The sequence below is a fragment of the Mangifera indica genome, chromosome 2, assembly GCF_011075055.1.
Source record: "Mangifera indica cultivar Alphonso chromosome 2, CATAS_Mindica_2.1, whole genome shotgun sequence".
NCBI classification, from domain to species: Eukaryota; Viridiplantae; Streptophyta; class Magnoliopsida; order Sapindales; family Anacardiaceae; genus Mangifera; species Mangifera indica.
Genome location: NC_058138.1, coordinates 2,050,145 through 2,070,593, shown reverse-complemented (window position 1 = coordinate 2,070,593; position 20,449 = coordinate 2,050,145). Strand labels below are relative to the sequence as shown.

Here is a 20,449-nt window from a genome sequence, read left to right as displayed (position 1 = left end):
GTAAAATATTTTCTTCTTTCTTCACTGGCTTGATGCCCCCATACCATAATCACAATATAGTCTGTTTAAGTTCACATAAGAAAAATGGTAACAGAAAATGCAGGGGAATACAGAGCATGGAATTGCAGCGGAAAAAGAAAAGCAGACAAGGTGAAGAGCTTTTAGATATCATTTGCGATTTATAGTCTGTTGAATTTTGATTCATTAAATTTTTCCTAGAAATAGCATCACATAAAATCCTAATTGTAATATTAATGATTATGCATTATCAATATCACAAACAGGTGGGCAATTTCAGTGTGGCAAGGTAGCACGCCGATGAACTCCTAGCAAAGGAGACACATGTCATATGCTCATAATTTTGGTTCTGAATTCCTTCACTCTTGCTGTTATAGCTCCAATGCATATTTAATTTCTCATATTGATACAATTATATTGTTTTTGAACATAGTATGAAGAAAGCATACATGTGGTTGAAAATTTGTAATGGAAACCTGAGGTGAAAACAAGTTTGGAAACGGGTATGTAACAGATTTCCATGAATGTTTTCCCATTATTAACATTATATGTAAGCTTAAATGACTTGATGCTTGAATATAGAAGAAATAATCATGAATGAGAAAGGAGAAACGGCTGCTGCTTGCATCAACAATTGGGTCAAGCATCTGTGTTTTGAAGAGAATATTTAGGTGCTTCTTCTGAAGAGTACATTCTGTAATTTCTTGCCTGTAGTAAATCAATTTGTATATCATAAACCATTTCTGAGTGAGAATAATATGTCAGGGAATATGCATATATATCAAGGCTGTTTCTATCTTACAGTCCTGGTATCAACTAGAGGTTACATCAAGTCTATGGCTGACATGATTTAGAAAGAGTTGGAGAATTCTCTAAGCCTGAGGAGGTGCATTTAATTTATGGATATACTCTTCTTGTGTATGATTCTTTTGCAGCAAAAAATCAATAAATATTGTAAAGGCCAAACAACTATTTCCCACCCAAGGTTTGATGTTTTCTCAAGTTTCCATCCTTTAACTATAGAAACACCAACCACCCACCCATGACCGGTTAGATTTAACAAAACTCTAACAGTGGTAAAGGTAAAATCGTTATTTTCTCTATAATATTAAAAATAAACTAAAATAAAATCTAATTTTGCCCCCCTAAACTTTAAAAACTAAAATTTTCCCTCAGCCTAAGTTTTAAAAAATCTCAGTTTCACCTTAGGATTTCGTTTTGAAATCTCCGGCTCCATTGTCGACGGCCTCTCCCTCCCGAAGGATCCTCTCCTTCTGGCGATCTTTTTCCTCCCATTTGGATGCCCGATCGGAGTCGAAGAAAACATGGAAGACGAAGAACTTCGTCAGGGAAGATTCATCTTCCCAGTCGTCGTCGTCTGGGAAGACGAGTAGTCTTCATTTGGGAAGACAATCGTCTTCCCAGACGATTTCTCTTCCCAGACGACTTCTCTCTATGTCGGATGCGTTGGGGTGGAGTTGAGGGGGCCCGTCGGTGGAAGAGAAACCGTCGGGAGGGGAAGACAGCCGATGATGGCGTCAGAGAAAGTGAAAGGGTTTGGAAATAAACCCTAGGGAGGGAAATGCGACTTTTCAAAACCTTTCAAACTACCAAACTTAAGTCAAAATTTATTTTAAACTCCTGTCATGTAGTGTTATCTGTACTCCCAATGACCCAATCAGAATTTCAAAAATGTGCACAACAAAATAGATAATCCGGCTGGACCAAACCTATAGTTTCAGAGTTCAAAGCAGATATGCAGAGACTATGGACAATGAGTCAAAACTGCATATATAAACAAAATTTCATATCATAAATGTACCATAAATAATTTTATTAAATCAATATCTAAGTAATTAAATTTTGGGTAAAACAAAAACGTATGCAGAAATATTTTATAACTCACAAAAGTCATTTCATATAAACAAAATGAAATATCATTTATATAACTTATGATTTATGTATGGGAACAAAAACAATTATATATAAATCAAAGAAATATTCATATTATATAAACAAAGTATTTGTAGAAATTTTTTTTTTTTTGGGTTTGATATAAAACGTTTACAAAAATATTATATAGCTTACGAAAACCAAATTTTTTAGATTTGACTATCATTTCTAAACATATAATATTTATATACATACAAAAAGAATAGTTTCTATTTACCTCGATTAACAGCAAAAATCCACACAAACTCTTATACGATCCAGACGACCATGTACAACTTCTTCGGATCCTAGCCAAAACCAATGAATTCAAATTGTAATAATACTCTTAGTAATATCCTTAAATCCCGCTAAAAATCCTCAATTCCAAAACTAATTTAACAGATTCTAAGAATGTCTAAGGTGAACAATCCTAAACCTAACTAACACATGCCTACATTGTACAATCTTTGTTCCATAAGTTTTACAAATTTCTACACAAATCGAAACATTACAATACTTTGTTGAGACAAAGAAGACATATAGATGGTTTACCAAAAATTATTCAGTTTTAAGAAATAAATATAAAACTTCTCAAAAATTACTTCTTTCCACAACTCATGAACACAAACAACAGTTTTCAAGTTTGACAATTCAAGCTTCCAACAATTTTATAAAATTATATATAACTCAAAAATTTACAAAATTTTGCAGATATAAACTTAACATATTGATATTTTTCATCTGAAAATATGAACCTGAAAATATTTAAAAAGCTATGTAAAACAAAATTTTTATCACAAGCTATTAACATTGTCAAAAATATTTCAGATTGGACATATACTTTTGTAATAATTTTAATAGCTAGCATATAATTTATAAAATTTTGAAAACTTCCAGAATTAAACTATACATACTAATTTAATTATAAAAAAAAATTCAAGTCACAATTAATTCAAAAAAAAAAAATAAAAACTATATTTATTTACTAGTCACGAATTATGTAAAATAAATTTTAAGTTTAACACTCAATCCTATAACAATTTTAATAAATTATATTAAAATGATAAAATTACAAAAATTTTCACAACATAACTCGACATATTGATTTAAATAAAAAATATTTAAATTGAAAACGATTAAGAAATATATATATATAAAAATAAATAAATCTTTTACTGGCATGAACTCCATCAAAAATTCCAGGTTTATCATTTAAAAATTCTAGCTAATTCTATGAAATTTTTATAACTTAGGAAATCATAAAATTTTATAAAATAGTTAATAACTCTTTGTAATATCTTAAATAATTTTTTTTTACAATTTTTCAAATAATATAAACTATCTATTTAAATTTACAAAGTTAAGATATCAGCAAATCACTAAAAATCCCTAGTTTTTTTATAAAATGAAATTAATATACAAAATAAAATAGAATCAAATGTATATAAATTTTTTCTTGTTTTTAGTTAATTTATAGACTAATCTAAAACTATCATGAAACAAATAATTTATAATGCAAAATTGAATTGAATTCTAAAAAAAGGAAATCTAATCCTCAAATCATAAAACATCTATATACTAAGGTTGGATTCGAGCCGAGCCGAGCTCGAGCTGGAGCTTAGCTCGGTTCACATATAGTTGAACTCGAGCTCATGAAAGCCAAACTCAAACTCGGTTTAAATTCAACTCAACTCGTTTTTCTTTATTAAAACGACTTCGTTTTAATACATATTAGTCAAAACGATATCATTTTGTATCAAAATTTTTAATTAGAAAATCTGACGAGTAGCTTTAGCTCGAGCTCAACTTGACTAAGCTTGGCTAGAGTAGGCTAGTTTCGGGCTCGTCCGAACCGAGCTCAAGCTGGCTCGGTTCGAGTCCAGCTCTACTATATACCCAAATAAATGAAAATATTGAAACATACTTTAATGCAATAAACTTATATCAACAACACTGTTTCGCTATTCCAGTGTCCTTGTCAACAACGCTTCTCTTCTTAAAACCAATACTCAAAACCTTCCTCTTTGTTTTGAAAGATATAAAAATCCTCTCTTGCTTTATTAATACTGATTTTTTTTTTAACGTAAATTTTAAAATAAATCTACATTTATCACAAATAAAAATATCTCCTCTTTTTTATAATAAATTTGACTATTATCTTGCTTTTACCTTATAAAATTTTTTTTAAAATTTAAACTTACCTTATCCCTTAGGATTTAAACCTTATCCTATTTAAATAATAATAATAATAAATAAATAAATAAATAAAAAGTGAATATTACACTGAGCTTGAATGAACGACTTTGAAACTATGTATAAAAAAGTAGAGCTTTCAAGCAACAAATACCAAAAGTGAAGTATTTCATACCCCTAAAAGTGCCTGGAGATTAGCAGCCGGGTTCTTGCCAGAACTTTTGTTATAGCCGGGGAATGCCAAGACAAAGAAAGTGGTATATGTAACGCCATCAAACAACCATTAAGCTAGCAATGCAGCAAGCCCAAGCTTTGCAATCTTTGGATTGATTTCAGCTGAGTTAGCCTAGTGAAAACATAAAGAAAGATTCAAATACTATATAGGTTGTCTACAACATGTAGCTAAGGAAACAAAACTTCATTTCACCATAAGTTCCTAAGGAAAAACATTGTCAAAGCTTTGGTCGTTCCCCTTTTCTTCATTATTTTGGAGACAATTTCCAAAATCTTTAAGAACATACGGTTGTAACCAAAATACATTGTGATAGTTTATGACTCACAAACTATTTAACTAATCTTTTATTAGCATCTTTAAACGATACAAAATATTCATACATACTCAACAATGCGAAAAGTTTCCCCTTTTTCCTTTTCTCTCAGTAATTTTCTCATCAGCAAAGTGAAAACTACATATAAAGAAAGAAAAAAAAAAAAAAAGAATTGATGATTGAGCTTATAGTTCAGCTTAAAAGGCTCTCACCTTCCATTAATCCCAGAACCCTTTACTCTCCTGAGACAACAAACAACAAAAACTAAATTGCCAGCCATAAAGTCCAAAACAGAGAAGCTGCAAATAAATAAATAATAAATATTTTTATCAGTACCTGTAAGTGCTGGTCATCTGGGATATTATCTCCAGCACTGGAAGTTCCCTGGCTGATGGAACAGTTGAGGCAAAGGCTCGATTCTGAGTGAAAAAAAATGGAAGCAAGTCTAGTTGAAATCTTTTATTGCTAATGTTGTGTGAGTGATTGGTATGACAGAAATATGAAGAGCTGGATTTTACTTTGATGAGGTTCTAGTTGGGAAAGAAGAGTTGTTGTGGACAAAGACTTGCAAGTGTTATGGCGGAGCTTAACATCTTCACTAGCTTTGGACGTTATCAGTTGCATATCGGATTGATTCTGGAGGTTAAAAGTGAGAAGTCTGTTTTGTTAGGGGAATTAGTGAAAATAATCAGAATCCAAGGGTTATATTCAACTTTAAATAAAACTGGAACCAAATCAAGCTGTCTTGGTCTCGAAAATTGGCTTGGTTTAGTTTGGCTTGGCTTGAATTCATTTAAGTTAAACTCAAATTGAAATCGAATCAAAACAATTGATTCAGATTTAAAATTGAGTTGAACTTAAATTACAAAGAGCTATGTTTGGTCTAACTTGCAAGTCGGACTGGTAGCTTGATTCAGTTTAAATTGACTTACAGTTCAATTCTAGCTATGTCAAATAATTTCAAAAATGACATTACTTTGTTTATTATGAGGTAAGTAACGTCGTTGTCAACAGATATACATTTGAAGATCTCACATGTATCTCATTGATATCAAATGATATTAAAGAAATACCAGATGTGTTGGAGTGCCCAAAGTTACAGTCTTTACTATTGTAGGGAAATTCCAAATTGGTTTTCCATAATAATTTCTTTCCAGACATGAAAGATCTAAGAGTTCTAGACTTAAGTGAAACTCAATTATTGCCATTGCCTGAGTCAAATTCTTTGTTGGCAAATCTTACAACATTGTATCTTAATGGTTGTGAATTGGGCAACTTATCTATAATTGGGGATCAAAGCAAATTGGAGGTTCTTAGCCTTAATGATTTTAATGTTAGGGAGATCCCAATATCTTTTAGTTAGTTAATTCATTTGAGGTATTAGCTTTGAAGAATTGTGAAAAGCTTCCACGAATAGCACATGGTGTCATATCCTCTCTGTGTAAATTAGAGGAGTTGTATGTTTTAAAAAGTTTTGAGCATTGGGATTCTGAAGGAGATGAAGGGGGTTTGAGAAGCAATGCAAAGCTTGCTGAGTTACAATCTTTGTCTAGACTGACTAGCTTGCAAATTCTTATCCCAAACATGAATTTCTTGATGGATAATGATGTGCCGCTCAAAAACTTATCAAGCTTTGCAATAATAGTTGGTACAGATTATTGAATAGGTGAGTTTAGAATTTTAAAAGAATATTAAAAAAAATTGGTGATCTCAAATTATGATAAGGGTATGATTTCAGGATTGATTAATTGCCTAAAGAATTTGGTAATTGAACAAACGGAATATATAGAAGTACATTCATGTGAATCAGTGGTATACATATTTGATTACGAAGAGCTTAAGGTGGCATCTGGAAAAACAAAGTTGCTTTCGTCATCAAAGGAACTACATTTGACAAATCTGCCAAATATGGCACATATATGGAAAGGTGAAACTCAACACATAAACCTTTGCAACTTGAAGAGAATAACATTATGGTGATTTGACGGGATTAGTCTCTACAACTTTTCTTTGACTTTTATATGTGGAACTACTGGTGATGAGATTCTTTAGTGCCCATGGAGTACCAATCAGTTATGTTGAGAATGCTAGTGATCCATAAAAAGACCAGATGAAGGAGTGCAGAACTTGAAAAGCCGTGGATTTGGCAACAATCATACTTTGACATGCCAGGTTTGATCGTTAAACCCTGTGTCATTGATTTTGGATTCATCTTTCTTATCTGCCCATAATTATGAGCACTATCGCAATTGTTGTTCATTGACTTTCTTGATCTCTAAAAAAGTTTCAGCAAATAAAGTTTCAAACAGAGTAACATATTTTTTCAAAATGCCTAGACATAGGAAGGATTTTGTTTGTTGTACAAGAAAATGGGGGAAATTATTTTTCCCATAATTAGGGAATAAATCTGTTGAACGCAGTTCTTGATTTAGTTTGGTGTGTGAAAAAAATTTGTTTGGTGATACTTGGAAATAATCAATACAAGCACATTTCTTTTGCTTCTTTTTCTTTTAATATATTGTACATGTTCTTTTAACATTATCGAATCGATATTATAGAAACTTTAAAATAAGTTTATACAGAAATTGGTTTTCTATGAATTAGAATAGTACTTGCTAATTTTATATGAAAATAATAGTAATGTTTTTATCAAGCTAGACTGAATGTGTCACTTCAAAGTGTTGAGAAATCAGAGCTTAGCTTTCTTGCTGTACTGAATCAAGTGTTGTGTAACCAGGTAACTGCTGATGGATTGCAGGGAACAAAAGCTGAAGAGAGTGCAAATAGTTCGCTGGGATCTAAAACTTACGTGAATGTGCAGGAGTTGCAGGGCGTAGAAACTGAAGCAAAATCCAGAGGTAGCCTCCAAGGGGTGGGCTTCCAAGGTGGAGAGCTTGGGTATAAATCCTTCGGGAGCATACTGAGATAATACTCTTGATTTATTGGCCACTAGACCCGGGGGTCAGGTGGGGTTTCTTGTTATCAAGGAAAGAAAAAACCCAAGAGCTACAAAAGGAAACAGAATCATTTATATGCATAAATTAGGGACTAAGACAATCATGTTTGTGCCATCTGTTAAGAAAATTGTTGCAGGAAGGATTGATTGTCAATCCTCGAGCAAAGTTTTCCTTCCCAATTTTGGAATGTGTTATGCAAGAAGGGTGCCAAAATGTTATGTGTTTTTTATCAATCAGAGAAGGGGACTTCTACCTTCCTTTTATTTAAAATTAAAAGAGTTAATTGGCCTCTCTCATCAAAAGCCTAATAACTTATATTAATTTACACTTATAACCTAAATTTGATAACTGACCCGTTTTTGAATGATTAAATTAGACTCATAAAATAATTTTTTTCTGAATTACACATTCACCTGATTTTTTATTAAAGGGTTAACAAATTTAATTCATGTATGCCCACGTTATTTCAACATATACAACATAATCAAAATTGTACAGTAAATTTGTTATCTCTTAATTAATCTAATTTATCTCATGAGCAGGCTTGTGAAATCAGTAAATCATATTAAGTCCTTTTAGAATAAAAACAAGATCTCTACAAACACTTTAGTGATGATAGAAGAAAAGAAAAGAATATTAAGCTTGAGTTGAGAGCAAAACCTTTTGGAATTAGAGCAAAAAATGAGAAGGAAAGAATAATCTTTTCAATTATATTAGAACCAAAGAAGCCTTGAGACCCAAAGCTTCTTCTATATGAAATCTTTTGTACTTTCAAAGCCTTTCTCTTTTCTCTTTCAATTGCTTGATGCTGTAATTCTTCTCCTTTTTGTTACAATGGATTCTTAATTTTGTTATGAGGATTCGAATCTTTCTTTAAGAGTTGAATTACGTGTCATTTACCTCTCTTTCCTACATTCTATCTATTATTGTACATCCTCAATCTCTCACAATCATAGACAATCAAAACAAAAGATATAAAGTATCCTATGAAAATGCCTTTGGCAGAAATAAATCAAAATATATACAAGTCATTTTCTATGGTCTTTAGTTTGAAAACAATATGTATATACTATATCCAACACATTTTCAAATATTAGAGTTATTATGATACATCAAATGAACAATCTGAATTGTGTTTAATTTTTGAAATTTTTTTAAAATAATAATCAAGAATATGTTAACTCTTATTAACTTCTTTTAAGGTAGAAATAATACATCAATCTGCATATTATAAAAGAAGAGAATATTAAGCAAGTAGCCTTGATTTAAGAGCAAAGGCAAAGATGGAACAAAGAAGACTTGAGAGGCAATTTAAAAATAAATGAATTCCAAAATACCAAAAGGAACTTTGGAAATTGTTTAAGTCATATAAGTCTATATGAAAGCTCCTCTGTTTTCCTCTGTTTTGTAGAATAGTTGAGATGATTCTTAACTCAAGAGTAGCTATGAAACAAAAGAATAACTTTGAAACGAATGGAACCAAGAAGCCTTGTGACAAAAGGCAAAGGATAGATGTATTATAAGAGATGAATTACTTGCCATTCTCTTCTCTTTCCTACCTTCTATCCATCATTATTCATCCTCGATCTCCCAACAATAAAAAACACTCAAAATTTACATCATGGAAATTTGCACTTCATTTGTTGGTTCAATTTCTGAAATTATTTTCACCCGCTTGTTTGATGCATCAGGACGTCAGATTGGCTACCTGCTTAAATACAATGACAACATCGAAACTTTACAAAAGCAAGCTCAGAAACTCAAGGCTACCAGACACAGCATGCAATTGAGAATTGATGCTGCTGCAAGAAACAGGGAAATTATCTTACCTGATGTCCAAAGCTGGATATCTGAAGTTGATAATGTCTCTGCAGAAGCAGAAGAGTTTTTGGAGGATGAACGCAATGTGAACAAGATGTGCTTCAAAGGGTGGTGTATTGATGTCCGATCGCGTTACCGGTTCAGCAAGGCGGCAAAGCGGAAGATAACGGTGATCACTCAGCTCCAAGAAGGTGGAACATTTCAAGCTATATCTCAGCCTGCTCTTCCTCCTTCAAGCATTATCGTTCCAACTGTTGGATTTTCTGGAATTTTTGAATCCAGAGAATCAATCAAGAATGAAATTATGGAGGCCTTGAAAGATGACAAGGTCAGCATAATTGGAATTTGTGGGATGGGGGGTGTGGGTAAAACCACTCTGGTGAAACAAGTTGGCAAACAAGCCGAGGAAGAGAAGTTGTATGATTCAGTAGTTTTTGTAGTTGTGTCTCAAACCCCAAATATCATGGAAATTCAAAAAGTAATTGCTCACAAGCTAGGTCTGGAATCATTATTGGATTGTCCTGAATCAGAACGAGCAAGTTCCTTGTGGCAGAGAATTAAGGAGGAGAAACGAATCCTCATAATATTGGATGATGTTTGGGGAAGAATTAAATTCGAGGAGATTGGTATTCCTTTTGGGAAGGACCATAGAGGTTGTAAGATCATGCTTACCTCTCGAAGCAAAGATGTGTGTGATGAGATGGATTGTAACAAAATATCTATTGTTGGAACTTTATCAAAACAGGAATCGTGGGAGCTATTCAAGGAGGTTGTCGGAATGGATGTTGAAAATTCTGTCATGAGTCCAATCGCAAGAGAAGTAGTCGCCGAATGTGATGGCTTGCCAATTGCAATTGTGACAATAGCAAGGGCATTAAAAAACAAAAATGAGCATGTGTGGATTGATGTGGCACGACAACTAAAAACGTCTACTCCAACAGATATCCCAGGGATGAAAGGAAGTGTGATTTCATCTTTGGAGTTGAGTATCAAATATCTAGAAATTGAGGATGCAAAATCATTGTTCTTCTTTTGTAGCGTGTTTCCAGAGGATTTTGAAATCCCAATTGAAGTTTTAGTTACGTATGGAGTGGCTTTGAGGTGGTTCAAAAATGTTGAGACAATGAAGGATGTTAGACACAGAGTTCATGCTATTGTAAGTACGTTGACCTCTTCTTTTCTCTTGATTTATGGAAAACATCGGTACACTATGGAAGAGTGTGTAAAATTGCATGATGTTGTACGTGATGTTGCATGTATAATAGCACCTAAGTACAACCAAATATTCTTGGTCAAAGCTGGCACTGGTCTAAAAGAGTGGCCAAACAGAGATACATATGAAGATCTCACATGTATCTCATTAATGTCAAATGATATTAAAGAAGTGCCAGGTGTGATGGAATGCCCAAAGTTACTGTCTTTACTATTACAGGGTAATTCTAAAATGGTTTTCCCTAACAATTTCTTTCAAGGCATGAAAGATCTTAGAGTTGTAGACTTGAGTAAAACTCAATTATTGCCATTGCCCGAGTCACTTTCTTTGTTGGCAAATCTTAGAACATTGTATCTTAATAGTTGTGAGTTAGGCGACTTATCTATTATCGGGCATCTAAGTAAACTAGAAATTCTTAGCCTTAATAATTCTAATGTTAGGGAGATCCCAATATCTTTCAGTCAATTAATTCATTTGAGGTTATTAGCTTTGAACTATTGTGAAAACCTTGCACAAATGGCACGTGGTGTCATATCTTCTCTGTGTAAATTGGAGGAGTTGTATGTTTTAAAAAGTTTTGAGCATTGGGATTCCGAAGGAGATGAGGGGGGTTTGAGAAGCAATGCAAAGCTTGCTGAGTTACAATCTTTGTCTAGATTGACTAGCTTGCAAATTGCTATCCCAAACTTGGATTTTTTAATTGATAGTGATGTGCCGTTCAAAAACTTATCAAACTTTGCAATAATAATAGGTGGTGTAAGACATCTTGAAAAGCGCAACTTTATGATTTCTTCAAAAAAATATTCAAGAAAATTGTTGATGTCAAATGATGATAAGGTTATGATTCCAGGACTGATTAATTGCCTAAAGAATTTGGTAATTGAACAAACGGAATCTTTAAGTGTAGCCATGTGTAAATCAGTGGTATATATATTTGATTGTGGAGTGCTTAAGGTGACATATGGAAAAACAAAGTTGCTTTCGCCATTAAAGGTACTACATTTGACATATTTGCCAAGCATGACACATATATGGAAAGGTGAAACTCAGTACATAAACCTTTGCAACTTGAAGATAATAACATTATGGGAGTGCCCACAGTTAGTTAAACTATTTTCACAAGATTTATTGCAGAGTCTTTTTTGTTTGGAAGAAATGATGATATCTAGTTGCAACAATTTAGAGGAGATTTTCATAATGAAAGAAGAAGAGGAAATAATACCACCAAGGAAAGATCTCACCACAACCTCCTCAAGTTTGGGAAACTTAACTTCTATAGAAATAGGAAGTTGCCATAAATTAAAAAGTCTCTTCACCCCCACCATAGTCAAAAACCTTGTGAAGCTCAGTAGCCTTATAATACGTGCTTGCTCAACATTGGAAGAAATAGTCACAACTGAGAAAGTATCATCATCATTAGTAGAGAAGATTGTTTTTCCTAGTTTGTCCAAATTGGAGCTTTTATGGCTACGTAACATTGGTTGTTTTAGCTCAAGCTCATATTCTATTGAATTTCCAGTTTTAGAAACGCTTGTAATAATTGAATGTCCAAATATGAAGATTTTTGGTTATGGAGAACAACTGACACCAAAGCTCAACAAAGTTGTGAAAAATTTGATTAGTTTCGACAAAGAACGATGGATGGGTAACCTGAACTCTACAATTGAGCAATTGTTCATAGAAGAACAAGTATGTGAATTAGATAATTGTTGATTGTAAATATTTTTGAATAAATTGTATTGTCTTCTTAAAATATGTTTAGTTAGCAGTATGACATTAATAATCTAAAAATTGTGATTGGTTTTGCAGGAGAAAATTGCAAGGTTACAAACATCACTAACTGGTATGGATCAATAACAAATTATTATTCTTGTTGAAGTAATTTAAAGATTTGATATGTCCAAATATGAAGATTTTTGGTTATGGAGAACAATTGACACCAAAGCTCAACAAAGTTGTAACAGATCTTGTTTTTGGTGAAGGACGATGGATGGGTAACTTGAACTCTATAGCTGAGCAATTGTTCATAAAAGAACAAGTATGTGAATTAGATAATTATTGATCGTAAACAATTGTAAATATTTTTTAATAAATTGCATTGTCTTCTTGAAATATGTTTAGTTGGCAGTATGACATTAATAATCTAAAAATTGTGATTGGTTTTGCAGGAGAAAATTGCAAGGGAACGACAACTGGTATGAATTATGTATCACTAATGCAATAACAAATTATTATTCTTGTTGAAGTAATTTAAAGATTTTGCATTTGTAATTACATCTTCGAATTTTGAATTGCAGAAGAAAATGAAGCAAAAGTGAACACCTAACTGAGACAATGACAAGATTGATGGAAAGCTAGCAAGGTACTGAAATTCCCTCACTGTACTTGCTGATAAAAGGGAAGGGAAGCAATTCTACTAGGGAAATTAGCGATAATTTTACAAGTATAGGGGGTTCATGGGAAATTCTATTCAAAATGAGGGTATGTAAGGCTGGCTCTGGGATATTATGAATATTATAAATTTATCGTCACCTAAATAACAGTTTTGCCTTTTAATTTTTCGCCATGTGATCCCCACAATTATCTTTACTTCTTCTTAAAGGCCAAGGAAGATCTTCCTGTTAAAATCGACGGCCTTCGGCTTCCCGTCGATACCATCTGCCGCAACCCTAACGACTTTGAGTTCGACAAAGAAGCGTGCTCATGGCAGTGGTATGTGCTGCACTTTTCTCTTTTATCATAACTGTAGATTCTCTTTTCTGTTAATTGCTCATTTTCTATGAATGCGGTGGATTTTGTTAGGTTGAGCGGACTTTTCTATTAGAAATGAACTTTGATTTAATTATTTAAAGATTGATAAAATCTGAAGTGTAATTAATTGATTTGATTGGATATTTTTACCGTGTCAAAAAAAAAAAACAAAGTGAAAACAGAGTTCAAAAACAGTAAAATCAATTTTCAAATTACATGCCTATATGTTCAGGAACCTTGGGCTTCATTGGCATTGGTCGTTGTTATGCAGGGCTTGAGATATGTTCTAAGTATGGTAGCATACATGTGTTCAAATTTTGAAACAGCTCCCATTAGATGTTTCTCTTTTGTTTGAATAACAATAGAGAAGAAGAAGGAGCAGAAAAAGCAGTGAAAATCACCTGAAGATACATCAACTGAGACTTCCTTCTGCAATGCATACTGGTGTGAATCAGGTTCATCAATTTTTTATGAACACAATGAAATTAAACAGTAACTTCATATTGATTAATGAACTTCAAAGAGGCAATTTAATATCTAATAAATCAAAGTGAGAATTGTGTTTAATGTTCATTTCCTAGCAATGCAAGATCTTGGGATGCTTATAAATGAATTCAATTGAATTGTAAATATTTATACTATTTGTACAATATTTAGATGTAAAATAACTTTTTCTTTCTTCAATGGCTTGATTCCCCCTTACCATAATCGCAACAAAATAGTTTGTTTAGATTCACATGAGAAAATTGTAACAGAAAATGCGGGGGAGTACAAGGCATGGAATTGTAGCAGAAAAAGAAAAGCAGACAAGCTGAAGAGGATTTAGATATCATTTGCAATTTGTACTGTTGAATTTTTATTCGTTAAATTTTCCTAGAAATAGCAAGGAATAAAATCCTTACTTCAATATTAATCCTTATGCATTATCAATATCACAAACAGGTGGGCAATTTCAGTGTGGCAAGGTTCAAGCTGATGGAAACTTAGGAGATGAGACATTTGTCATATGCTCGTTTAATTAAGGTACTGAATTTGCTCACTCTTGCTGATATAGCTCTAATGCCAATTTAATTTGTCATACTGATACAATTCTTTTGTTTTTGAACATGGAGTATTAAGAAAACATTCATTTGGTTGAAATTTGTGATGCAAAATTTAGGGGAAAACAAGCTTGAAAACAGGCATGTTAACAAATTGCCATCAATGTATTCTCATTATTACATGTAAGCTCAAATGAGTTAATGATCAAATATGGAGGAAATAATCATGAACAAGAAAGGAGAAAAGGCGGATGTTTGCATCAACAGAGAAGATGGTGTTCCTAGCTTAAATAAGATGAAACTCACTTTGTTTCAGAAAAGGATTTATCCACAGTTCTCTATTTCTACAACTGGGTCAAGAATCTGTCTGCTGGAGAGAATATGTAGGTGCTGCTTCTGTTTTAGTATATTCTCTGATTGCTTGAGCGTAGTAAATTAATTTTTATATCATAAACCATTTCTGAGTGAGAATAATATGCCAGGTAGGATGCATATATGTCAAGGCAGCCTGTTTCTATCATATGGGCCCCAGTATCAACAATTGGATGACGTGATTCAGAAAGCGTTGGAGAAATTACCTAAGCCTGATGAGGTGCATTTAAATTTCTGGAAATACTCTTCCTGTATACGATTCTTTTGCAGCACAAAAATCAGTGTATATAGATATTAAAATTTGACTTTTATATGTGGAACTGCGGGTAATGAAATTCTTTAGTGCCCATGGAGTACCAGTCAGTTATGTTGAGATTGCTAGTGATCCATAAAAAGACCAGACAGAGGAGTGTAGGACTTGAAAAGTTGTGGATTTCGGCAACAATCATTCTCTAACATGCCAGGTTTGACAGTAAAACCCAGTTTCATAAGTTTTAAATTCATCTTTCTTGTCTGCCCGTAATTACCAGTACTGTCACAACTGTTGTTTATTGACTTTCTTGATCTCTAATAATTTTTTCCACCATTAGGTTGGGCACTATAATGTTTTGTTGGTTAATTCCTTGGAATATTCATTTCTTTTCCCTTCTTTTGTTTTGTTTGTCGAGTAAGGCCTGTACAATGATTGAAGCCCGACAATGATGAAGTTCTCATTGAGCTCTGCCAGAAAGGTGTTAAAAGTCTTCTTGTAGTTCTGCCAAAATGGCTATCCACAAGGTTAAATTGATTATAGTATTTACAATTGCAGCTTTATGAGTAAGCACGTAGTCTTGAAAAGATTGACATGGAGCACAGAGAATTGCCTCTTAAATGCACTTCAAAACTGGGGAAGTGTACCAGTTTTATATACACTTAAGATTTATGGATGTCCGATAATGAAGACCTTTGATTGTGGATGTCCTCCTATCTTAATCAATGTTGTGATACATCCATTGATTAAGATAGGAGGACAATGAATGCATAACCTTGACCTTGTAGTATAAAGATTTGTTCAGGTATGTGAATTAATTAGTTGTTGATTGTAAACAATTATCATTTGTTTAATAAATTGTGTCTGAAAATAATTTTTACGTGATAATAGCTACTTTTTTCTTAAAATATGTTTATTTAGTTGGTTATAAATTGTCTAAAAGTCTGATTTGTTTTTCAGGAGAATTAGGAAAGTTCAACTAAATGGTATGAATCTTGTATCACTAAATAATTTTTCCTTTATTTTTGAATTCATTGGAGAAGAAGAGACTTATTTTGTAATATGTTATAAAGGTGTGAAATATGTTCATCAATAATTTCCATCAATTTTTTCCGAAAAAAAAAAAAAGAATACCAACTATATATTTTTTTGATTGTGCATTATTTTTCTTTTGTTAACTTATTATGCTTTATCAATGTCAAAACACAACTGGCAATTTAGCGAGGAGACTCTTGTCACAATCTAGGTAGTGAAATTTCTACACTCTTGCTGATATGATATAGCTCTTAGGAAGGGAAGCAATTCTACAAGGGAATTAACGATAATTTTTCAATTATAAGGGTTTTTTCTTTTTTTTAAATTTTATTGAAAGTGAGTGGATATCTGGCTGGCTCTGGGATATCTTTTTAATTATTTTTTTAAATATATTGCAACCTAAATGATAGTTTTACCTTATATTTATTTTTGCAAAGACACCCCCACAATTATCTTTTCTTTTCTTAAAGGCCAAGGAAGATCTTCCTGTTAAAATCAACGGCGTTAGGCTTCCTCTTGATACCTTAACACTTTGAGTTCGACAAAGAAGTGTGCTCATGGCAATGGTATGTGCTGCTTTTCTCTTCTATCATAACTTAGGTTACTGTTGTTTGTTAGTTTGCTCATTTCCCATCAATGTGGTGGGTTGAGCTGTCATTTCTATAATAAATGAACTTTGATTTAATTGTCTAGAGATTGACAAAATCTGAAGTGTAATTAATTGTAGTGGAAGAGCGAGCAGAAAGATTACCTGAAATACATCAACTGAAACTTGATTCTGCAATGCATACTGGTTTGAATCTTGTTCATAAAATTTTTATAATTAGAATCAAATTTAACATTAATTTTATATTGATTAAAGTTCATTTCCTAGGAATGCAAGAGCGTGGCATGTTTGTGTAAGAATTCAATTGAATTGTAAATATTTATACCATTTGAACAATATTTGGATGTAAAATACTTTATTCTTTTTTCACTGGCTTGATGCCCCCTTACCATAATCACAATATAGTCTGTTTAGATTCACATCAGAAAAATGGTAACAGAAAATGCAGGCGAATACAGAGCATGGAATTGTAGCAGAAAAAGAAAAGCAGACAAGGTGAAGAGTTTTTAGATATCATTTGGAATTTATAGTCTGTTGAATTTTGATTCATTAAAATTTTTCCTAGAAATAGCATCAAATAAAATCCTAATTGCAACATTAATGATTATGCATTATCAATATCACAAACAGGTGAGCAATTTCAGTGTGGCAAGGTAGCGCCGATGGACGCTTGGCAAAGGAGACGCATGTGATATGCTCATAATTTTGGTTCTGAATTCCTTCACTCTTGCTGTTATAGCTCCAATGCATATTTAATTTTTCATACTGATACAATTATATTGTTTTTGAACATAGTATGAAGAAAGCATGCATGTGGTTGAAAATTTGTAATGGAAAACTGTGGTGAAAACAAGTTTGGGAACAGTTATGCAACAGATTTCCATGAATGTTTTCCCATTATTTCATTATACGTAAGCTCAAATGACTTAATGCTTGAATATAGAAGAAATAATCAAGAATGAGAAAGGAGAAATGGCTGCTGCTTGCATCAACAATTGGGCCAGGCATCTGTGTTCTGAAGAGAATTTTTAGGTGCTGCTTCTGAAGAGCATATTCTGTAATTTCTTGCCTGTAGTAAATCAATTTGCCTATCATAAACCATTTCTGAGTGAGAATAATATGTCAGGGAATATGCATAGATATCAAGGCTGTTTCTATCATACAGTCTTTGTATCAACTGGAGGTTACATCAAGTCTATGGCTGACATGGTTCAGAAAGAGTTGGAGAATTCTCTAAGCCTGAGGAGGTGCATTTAATTTATGGATATACTCTTCTTGTAGATGATTCTTTTGGAGCACAAAATCAGTAAATATATTAAATTTGGCTTGCCTGGGTTGTCGTGATTTGATGGGATTAGTCTCTACAACTTTTTCTGTTACATCTATATGTGGAACTACAGATAATGTAATTCTTTACTGCCTATGGAGTGTCATATAGTTATGACGAGAATGCTGGTGATCCATACAAAGACCAGATGGAGAAGTGCATAACTTGAAAGGCTGAGGATTTGGCAACAATCATACTTTGACATGCCAGGTTTAACTATAAACCCAGTTTCAGAAGTTTTAGCTTCCATCTTTCTTGTCTGTCCTTAATTGTGAGCATTGTCGCAATTGCTGTCTATTGACACTAGATAACATTTTTTTTCCTGTTCATTAGGTTGGGCACTGTAATGTTTGGTTGGTTAATTCCTACACTGATGAAGTTCTTGTTGAGCTTGGCCAAAAGGTTTCTATGAGTCTTCTTGCATTTCCAGTCAGGTACCTGATTAGTTGCCAAAATTGCAATTTTGTGTTGATATGAGCACTAAAATGGCAATATACGTGGTTAAATTAATTGTAGTATTTACAATTGTAGCTTTGTGAGTGTACACATAGAAACATTTAAAAGAGATTTGCAAAGGAGTACAGGGAGTTAGCTCTTGAATCCAGCATTCAAAAGTGGGGAAATGTACCCACCTTCAACAAGCAGGTATGTAACAAATTGCTATTAATATTTTCTCATTATTACATCATTTGTAATCTCTAATGACTTACATGCTTGAATATAGAAGAAATAATCATGAATGAGAAAGGAGAAAAGGCTGCTGCTTGCATCAACAGAGAAGATGGTGTTCCTAGCTTAAACGATATGAAACTTACTTTGTTTCAGCAGAGGATTTTATCCACGGTTCTCTATCTCTACAACTGGGTCAAGCCTCTATGTGTTCTGAAGAGAATATTTAGGTGTTACATCTGTTTTAGTATATTCTCTAATTTCTTGCCTATAGTATATCAATTTGTGTATCATAAAACCATTTATGAGTTAGAATAATATGTCAGGGAAGATGCATACCTATCAAGGATGTCTGTTTCTATCATATGGTCCTGTTGTCAACGAGAAGCATACATCAAGCCTATGGCTGACTTTATTCAGAAAGAGCTGGAGAAATTCTCAAAGCCTTAGCTGGTCAAGATATTCTTTAGTTCCTATGGAACCTTAAAGGCCAGGAATTTGGCAACGATCATACTCTGACGTACCAGGTTTGACTATAAAATTCAATTTCATAAGTTTTAGCTTTCATCTTTCTTGTTTGCCCTAAATTATGAGCACTGTCGGAACTGTTGTCTAACCAACTTTCTTCATCTCTGATATTTACCCTCATCATTAGGTTTGGCATACAAAGTTTGGTTGGTTAAACCCTTGGAATATTCATTTCTTTCAACATCTTTTGTTTTTTAGAGTCGGGTAGGGCCAGTACAATGGTTGAAGTCTACACTGGTGAAGTTCTCATTGAGCTTGGCCAACAAAAGTGTTTAGTCTTCTAACATTTTCATTCAGGTACATGATTAGTTACAAATATAGCAATTTTTGGTGCCTATATGAGCACTGAAATGGCTATCTACAAAGATAAATTAATTGTTGTATTTACAATTGCAGCTTTGTGAGATTGACATGGAGTACAGGGAGTTGGCTCTTGAATCCGACATTCAAAACTGGGGATGTGTACCCGCCCTCAACTGCATATCTTTCTTCATCACGAATCTCCAATGAAGACGTCCATGACTTTGTGAGATATGCTATCAAAATGAGGAGGTGACAGAAGGAAACAGAATCAGAGTGATTCTGCCCCAACTAACATTTTTTGATAAATTGGAGACTCATGTTCCCATTTATGCAACAGAGTGAAACACATGCAGTTGCAGATGAATTGGAAGCAGCTAGAAATGGAAGTAAATGACTGCATCCCATTCGCATATGCAAACTGAGAGCCATACTCTTCATAAGCAGAGTGAAGGTCATGATGAAATTTAGCAGAGATCGTAGGAAAGGAAGTTAACTGTAAGTGATGCTGTGTCCCACCAATTGGACTACTATGTTGTCAGTTAATGATAAATCATCGCAGTTTTCACAAATTCATGAAATCATTTTACAGTATTGGATCCTGTTAGTGATGCCTGTCAAGAAAATATTTTGCTATTAGATCTAATGCTATAAATGGTTAATGTTTTATTATTAGGTGTTGGCCTAATCCCTTCGCAATTACCACGATTTTTCTTTTGAAAATTCACCTATTTAAAATGGTTAATGTTTAAATGGGTGAAAACTAATTATTTCAAACTTAAAGGGTAAAGAATTGTTATTTTATCAAACCTTGAGTGGGAAACGATCAATTGGCCTGTTAATAATAATTATATATATACCCATGCAAACCTAAACTACTTTTGATTA

At 33.0% G+C, this 20,449-nt stretch overlaps 2 protein-coding genes across 8 annotated transcripts in view; both read left to right on the top strand.

Moving 5' to 3' along the window:
• LOC123209287 (disease resistance protein UNI-like) overlaps window positions 1-20,133 on the top strand; it is a 40,244-nt gene extending 20,111 nt beyond the window's left edge. For 6 of the 7 annotated variants that reach the window (XM_044627252.1, XM_044627236.1, XM_044627241.1 and 3 more), the window contains 11 exons: window positions 17,177-17,232; window positions 17,368-17,445; window positions 17,533-17,769; window positions 17,864-17,984; window positions 18,138-18,274; window positions 18,398-18,498; window positions 18,596-18,709; window positions 18,789-18,963; window positions 19,060-19,260; window positions 19,460-19,558; window positions 19,658-20,133. The gene's annotated coding sequence lies outside the window, so the exon portion shown is untranslated. Of the gene's footprint in view, window positions 1-13,284; window positions 13,395-13,704; window positions 13,889-14,375; window positions 14,457-14,592; window positions 14,857-14,955; window positions 15,066-15,188; window positions 15,901-16,055; window positions 16,082-16,600; window positions 16,697-17,176; window positions 17,233-17,367; window positions 17,446-17,532; window positions 17,770-17,863; window positions 18,044-18,137; window positions 18,275-18,397; window positions 18,499-18,595; window positions 18,710-18,788; window positions 18,964-19,059; window positions 19,261-19,459; window positions 19,559-19,657 lie in introns of all 7 variants that reach the window. The other variant, XM_044627235.1, reaches the window with a different exon arrangement.
• On the top strand, window positions 9,172-19,958 carry LOC123201613 (disease resistance protein UNI-like). The gene is made up of 6 exons (XM_044617192.1): window positions 9,172-12,371; window positions 12,595-12,720; window positions 12,851-12,877; window positions 18,398-18,498; window positions 19,658-19,787; window positions 19,902-19,958. The coding sequence occupies exons 1-6, from the start codon at window positions 9,270-9,272 to the stop codon at window positions 19,956-19,958; spliced, it is 3,543 nt and encodes a 1,180-aa protein (XP_044473127.1). The 5' UTR covers window positions 9,172-9,269.
• Window positions 20,134-20,449: the final 316 nt, after the last annotated feature.

Bases quoted from the DNA above. Each gene is read 5' to 3' on its own strand.
- LOC123201613 (XM_044617192.1), top strand. From the start codon at position 9,270: ATGGAAATTTGCACTTCATTTGTTGGTTCAATTTCTGAAATTATTTTC. The intron at 18,499-19,657 runs GTACCTGATTAG...TTACAATTGCAG, and splicing joins CTTCTTGCATTTCCAGTCAG to CTTTGTGAGATTGACATGGA. The intron at 19,788-19,901 runs GTGAGATATGCT...TTTATGCAACAG, and splicing joins ATGAAGACGTCCATGACTTT to AGTGAAACACATGCAGTTGC.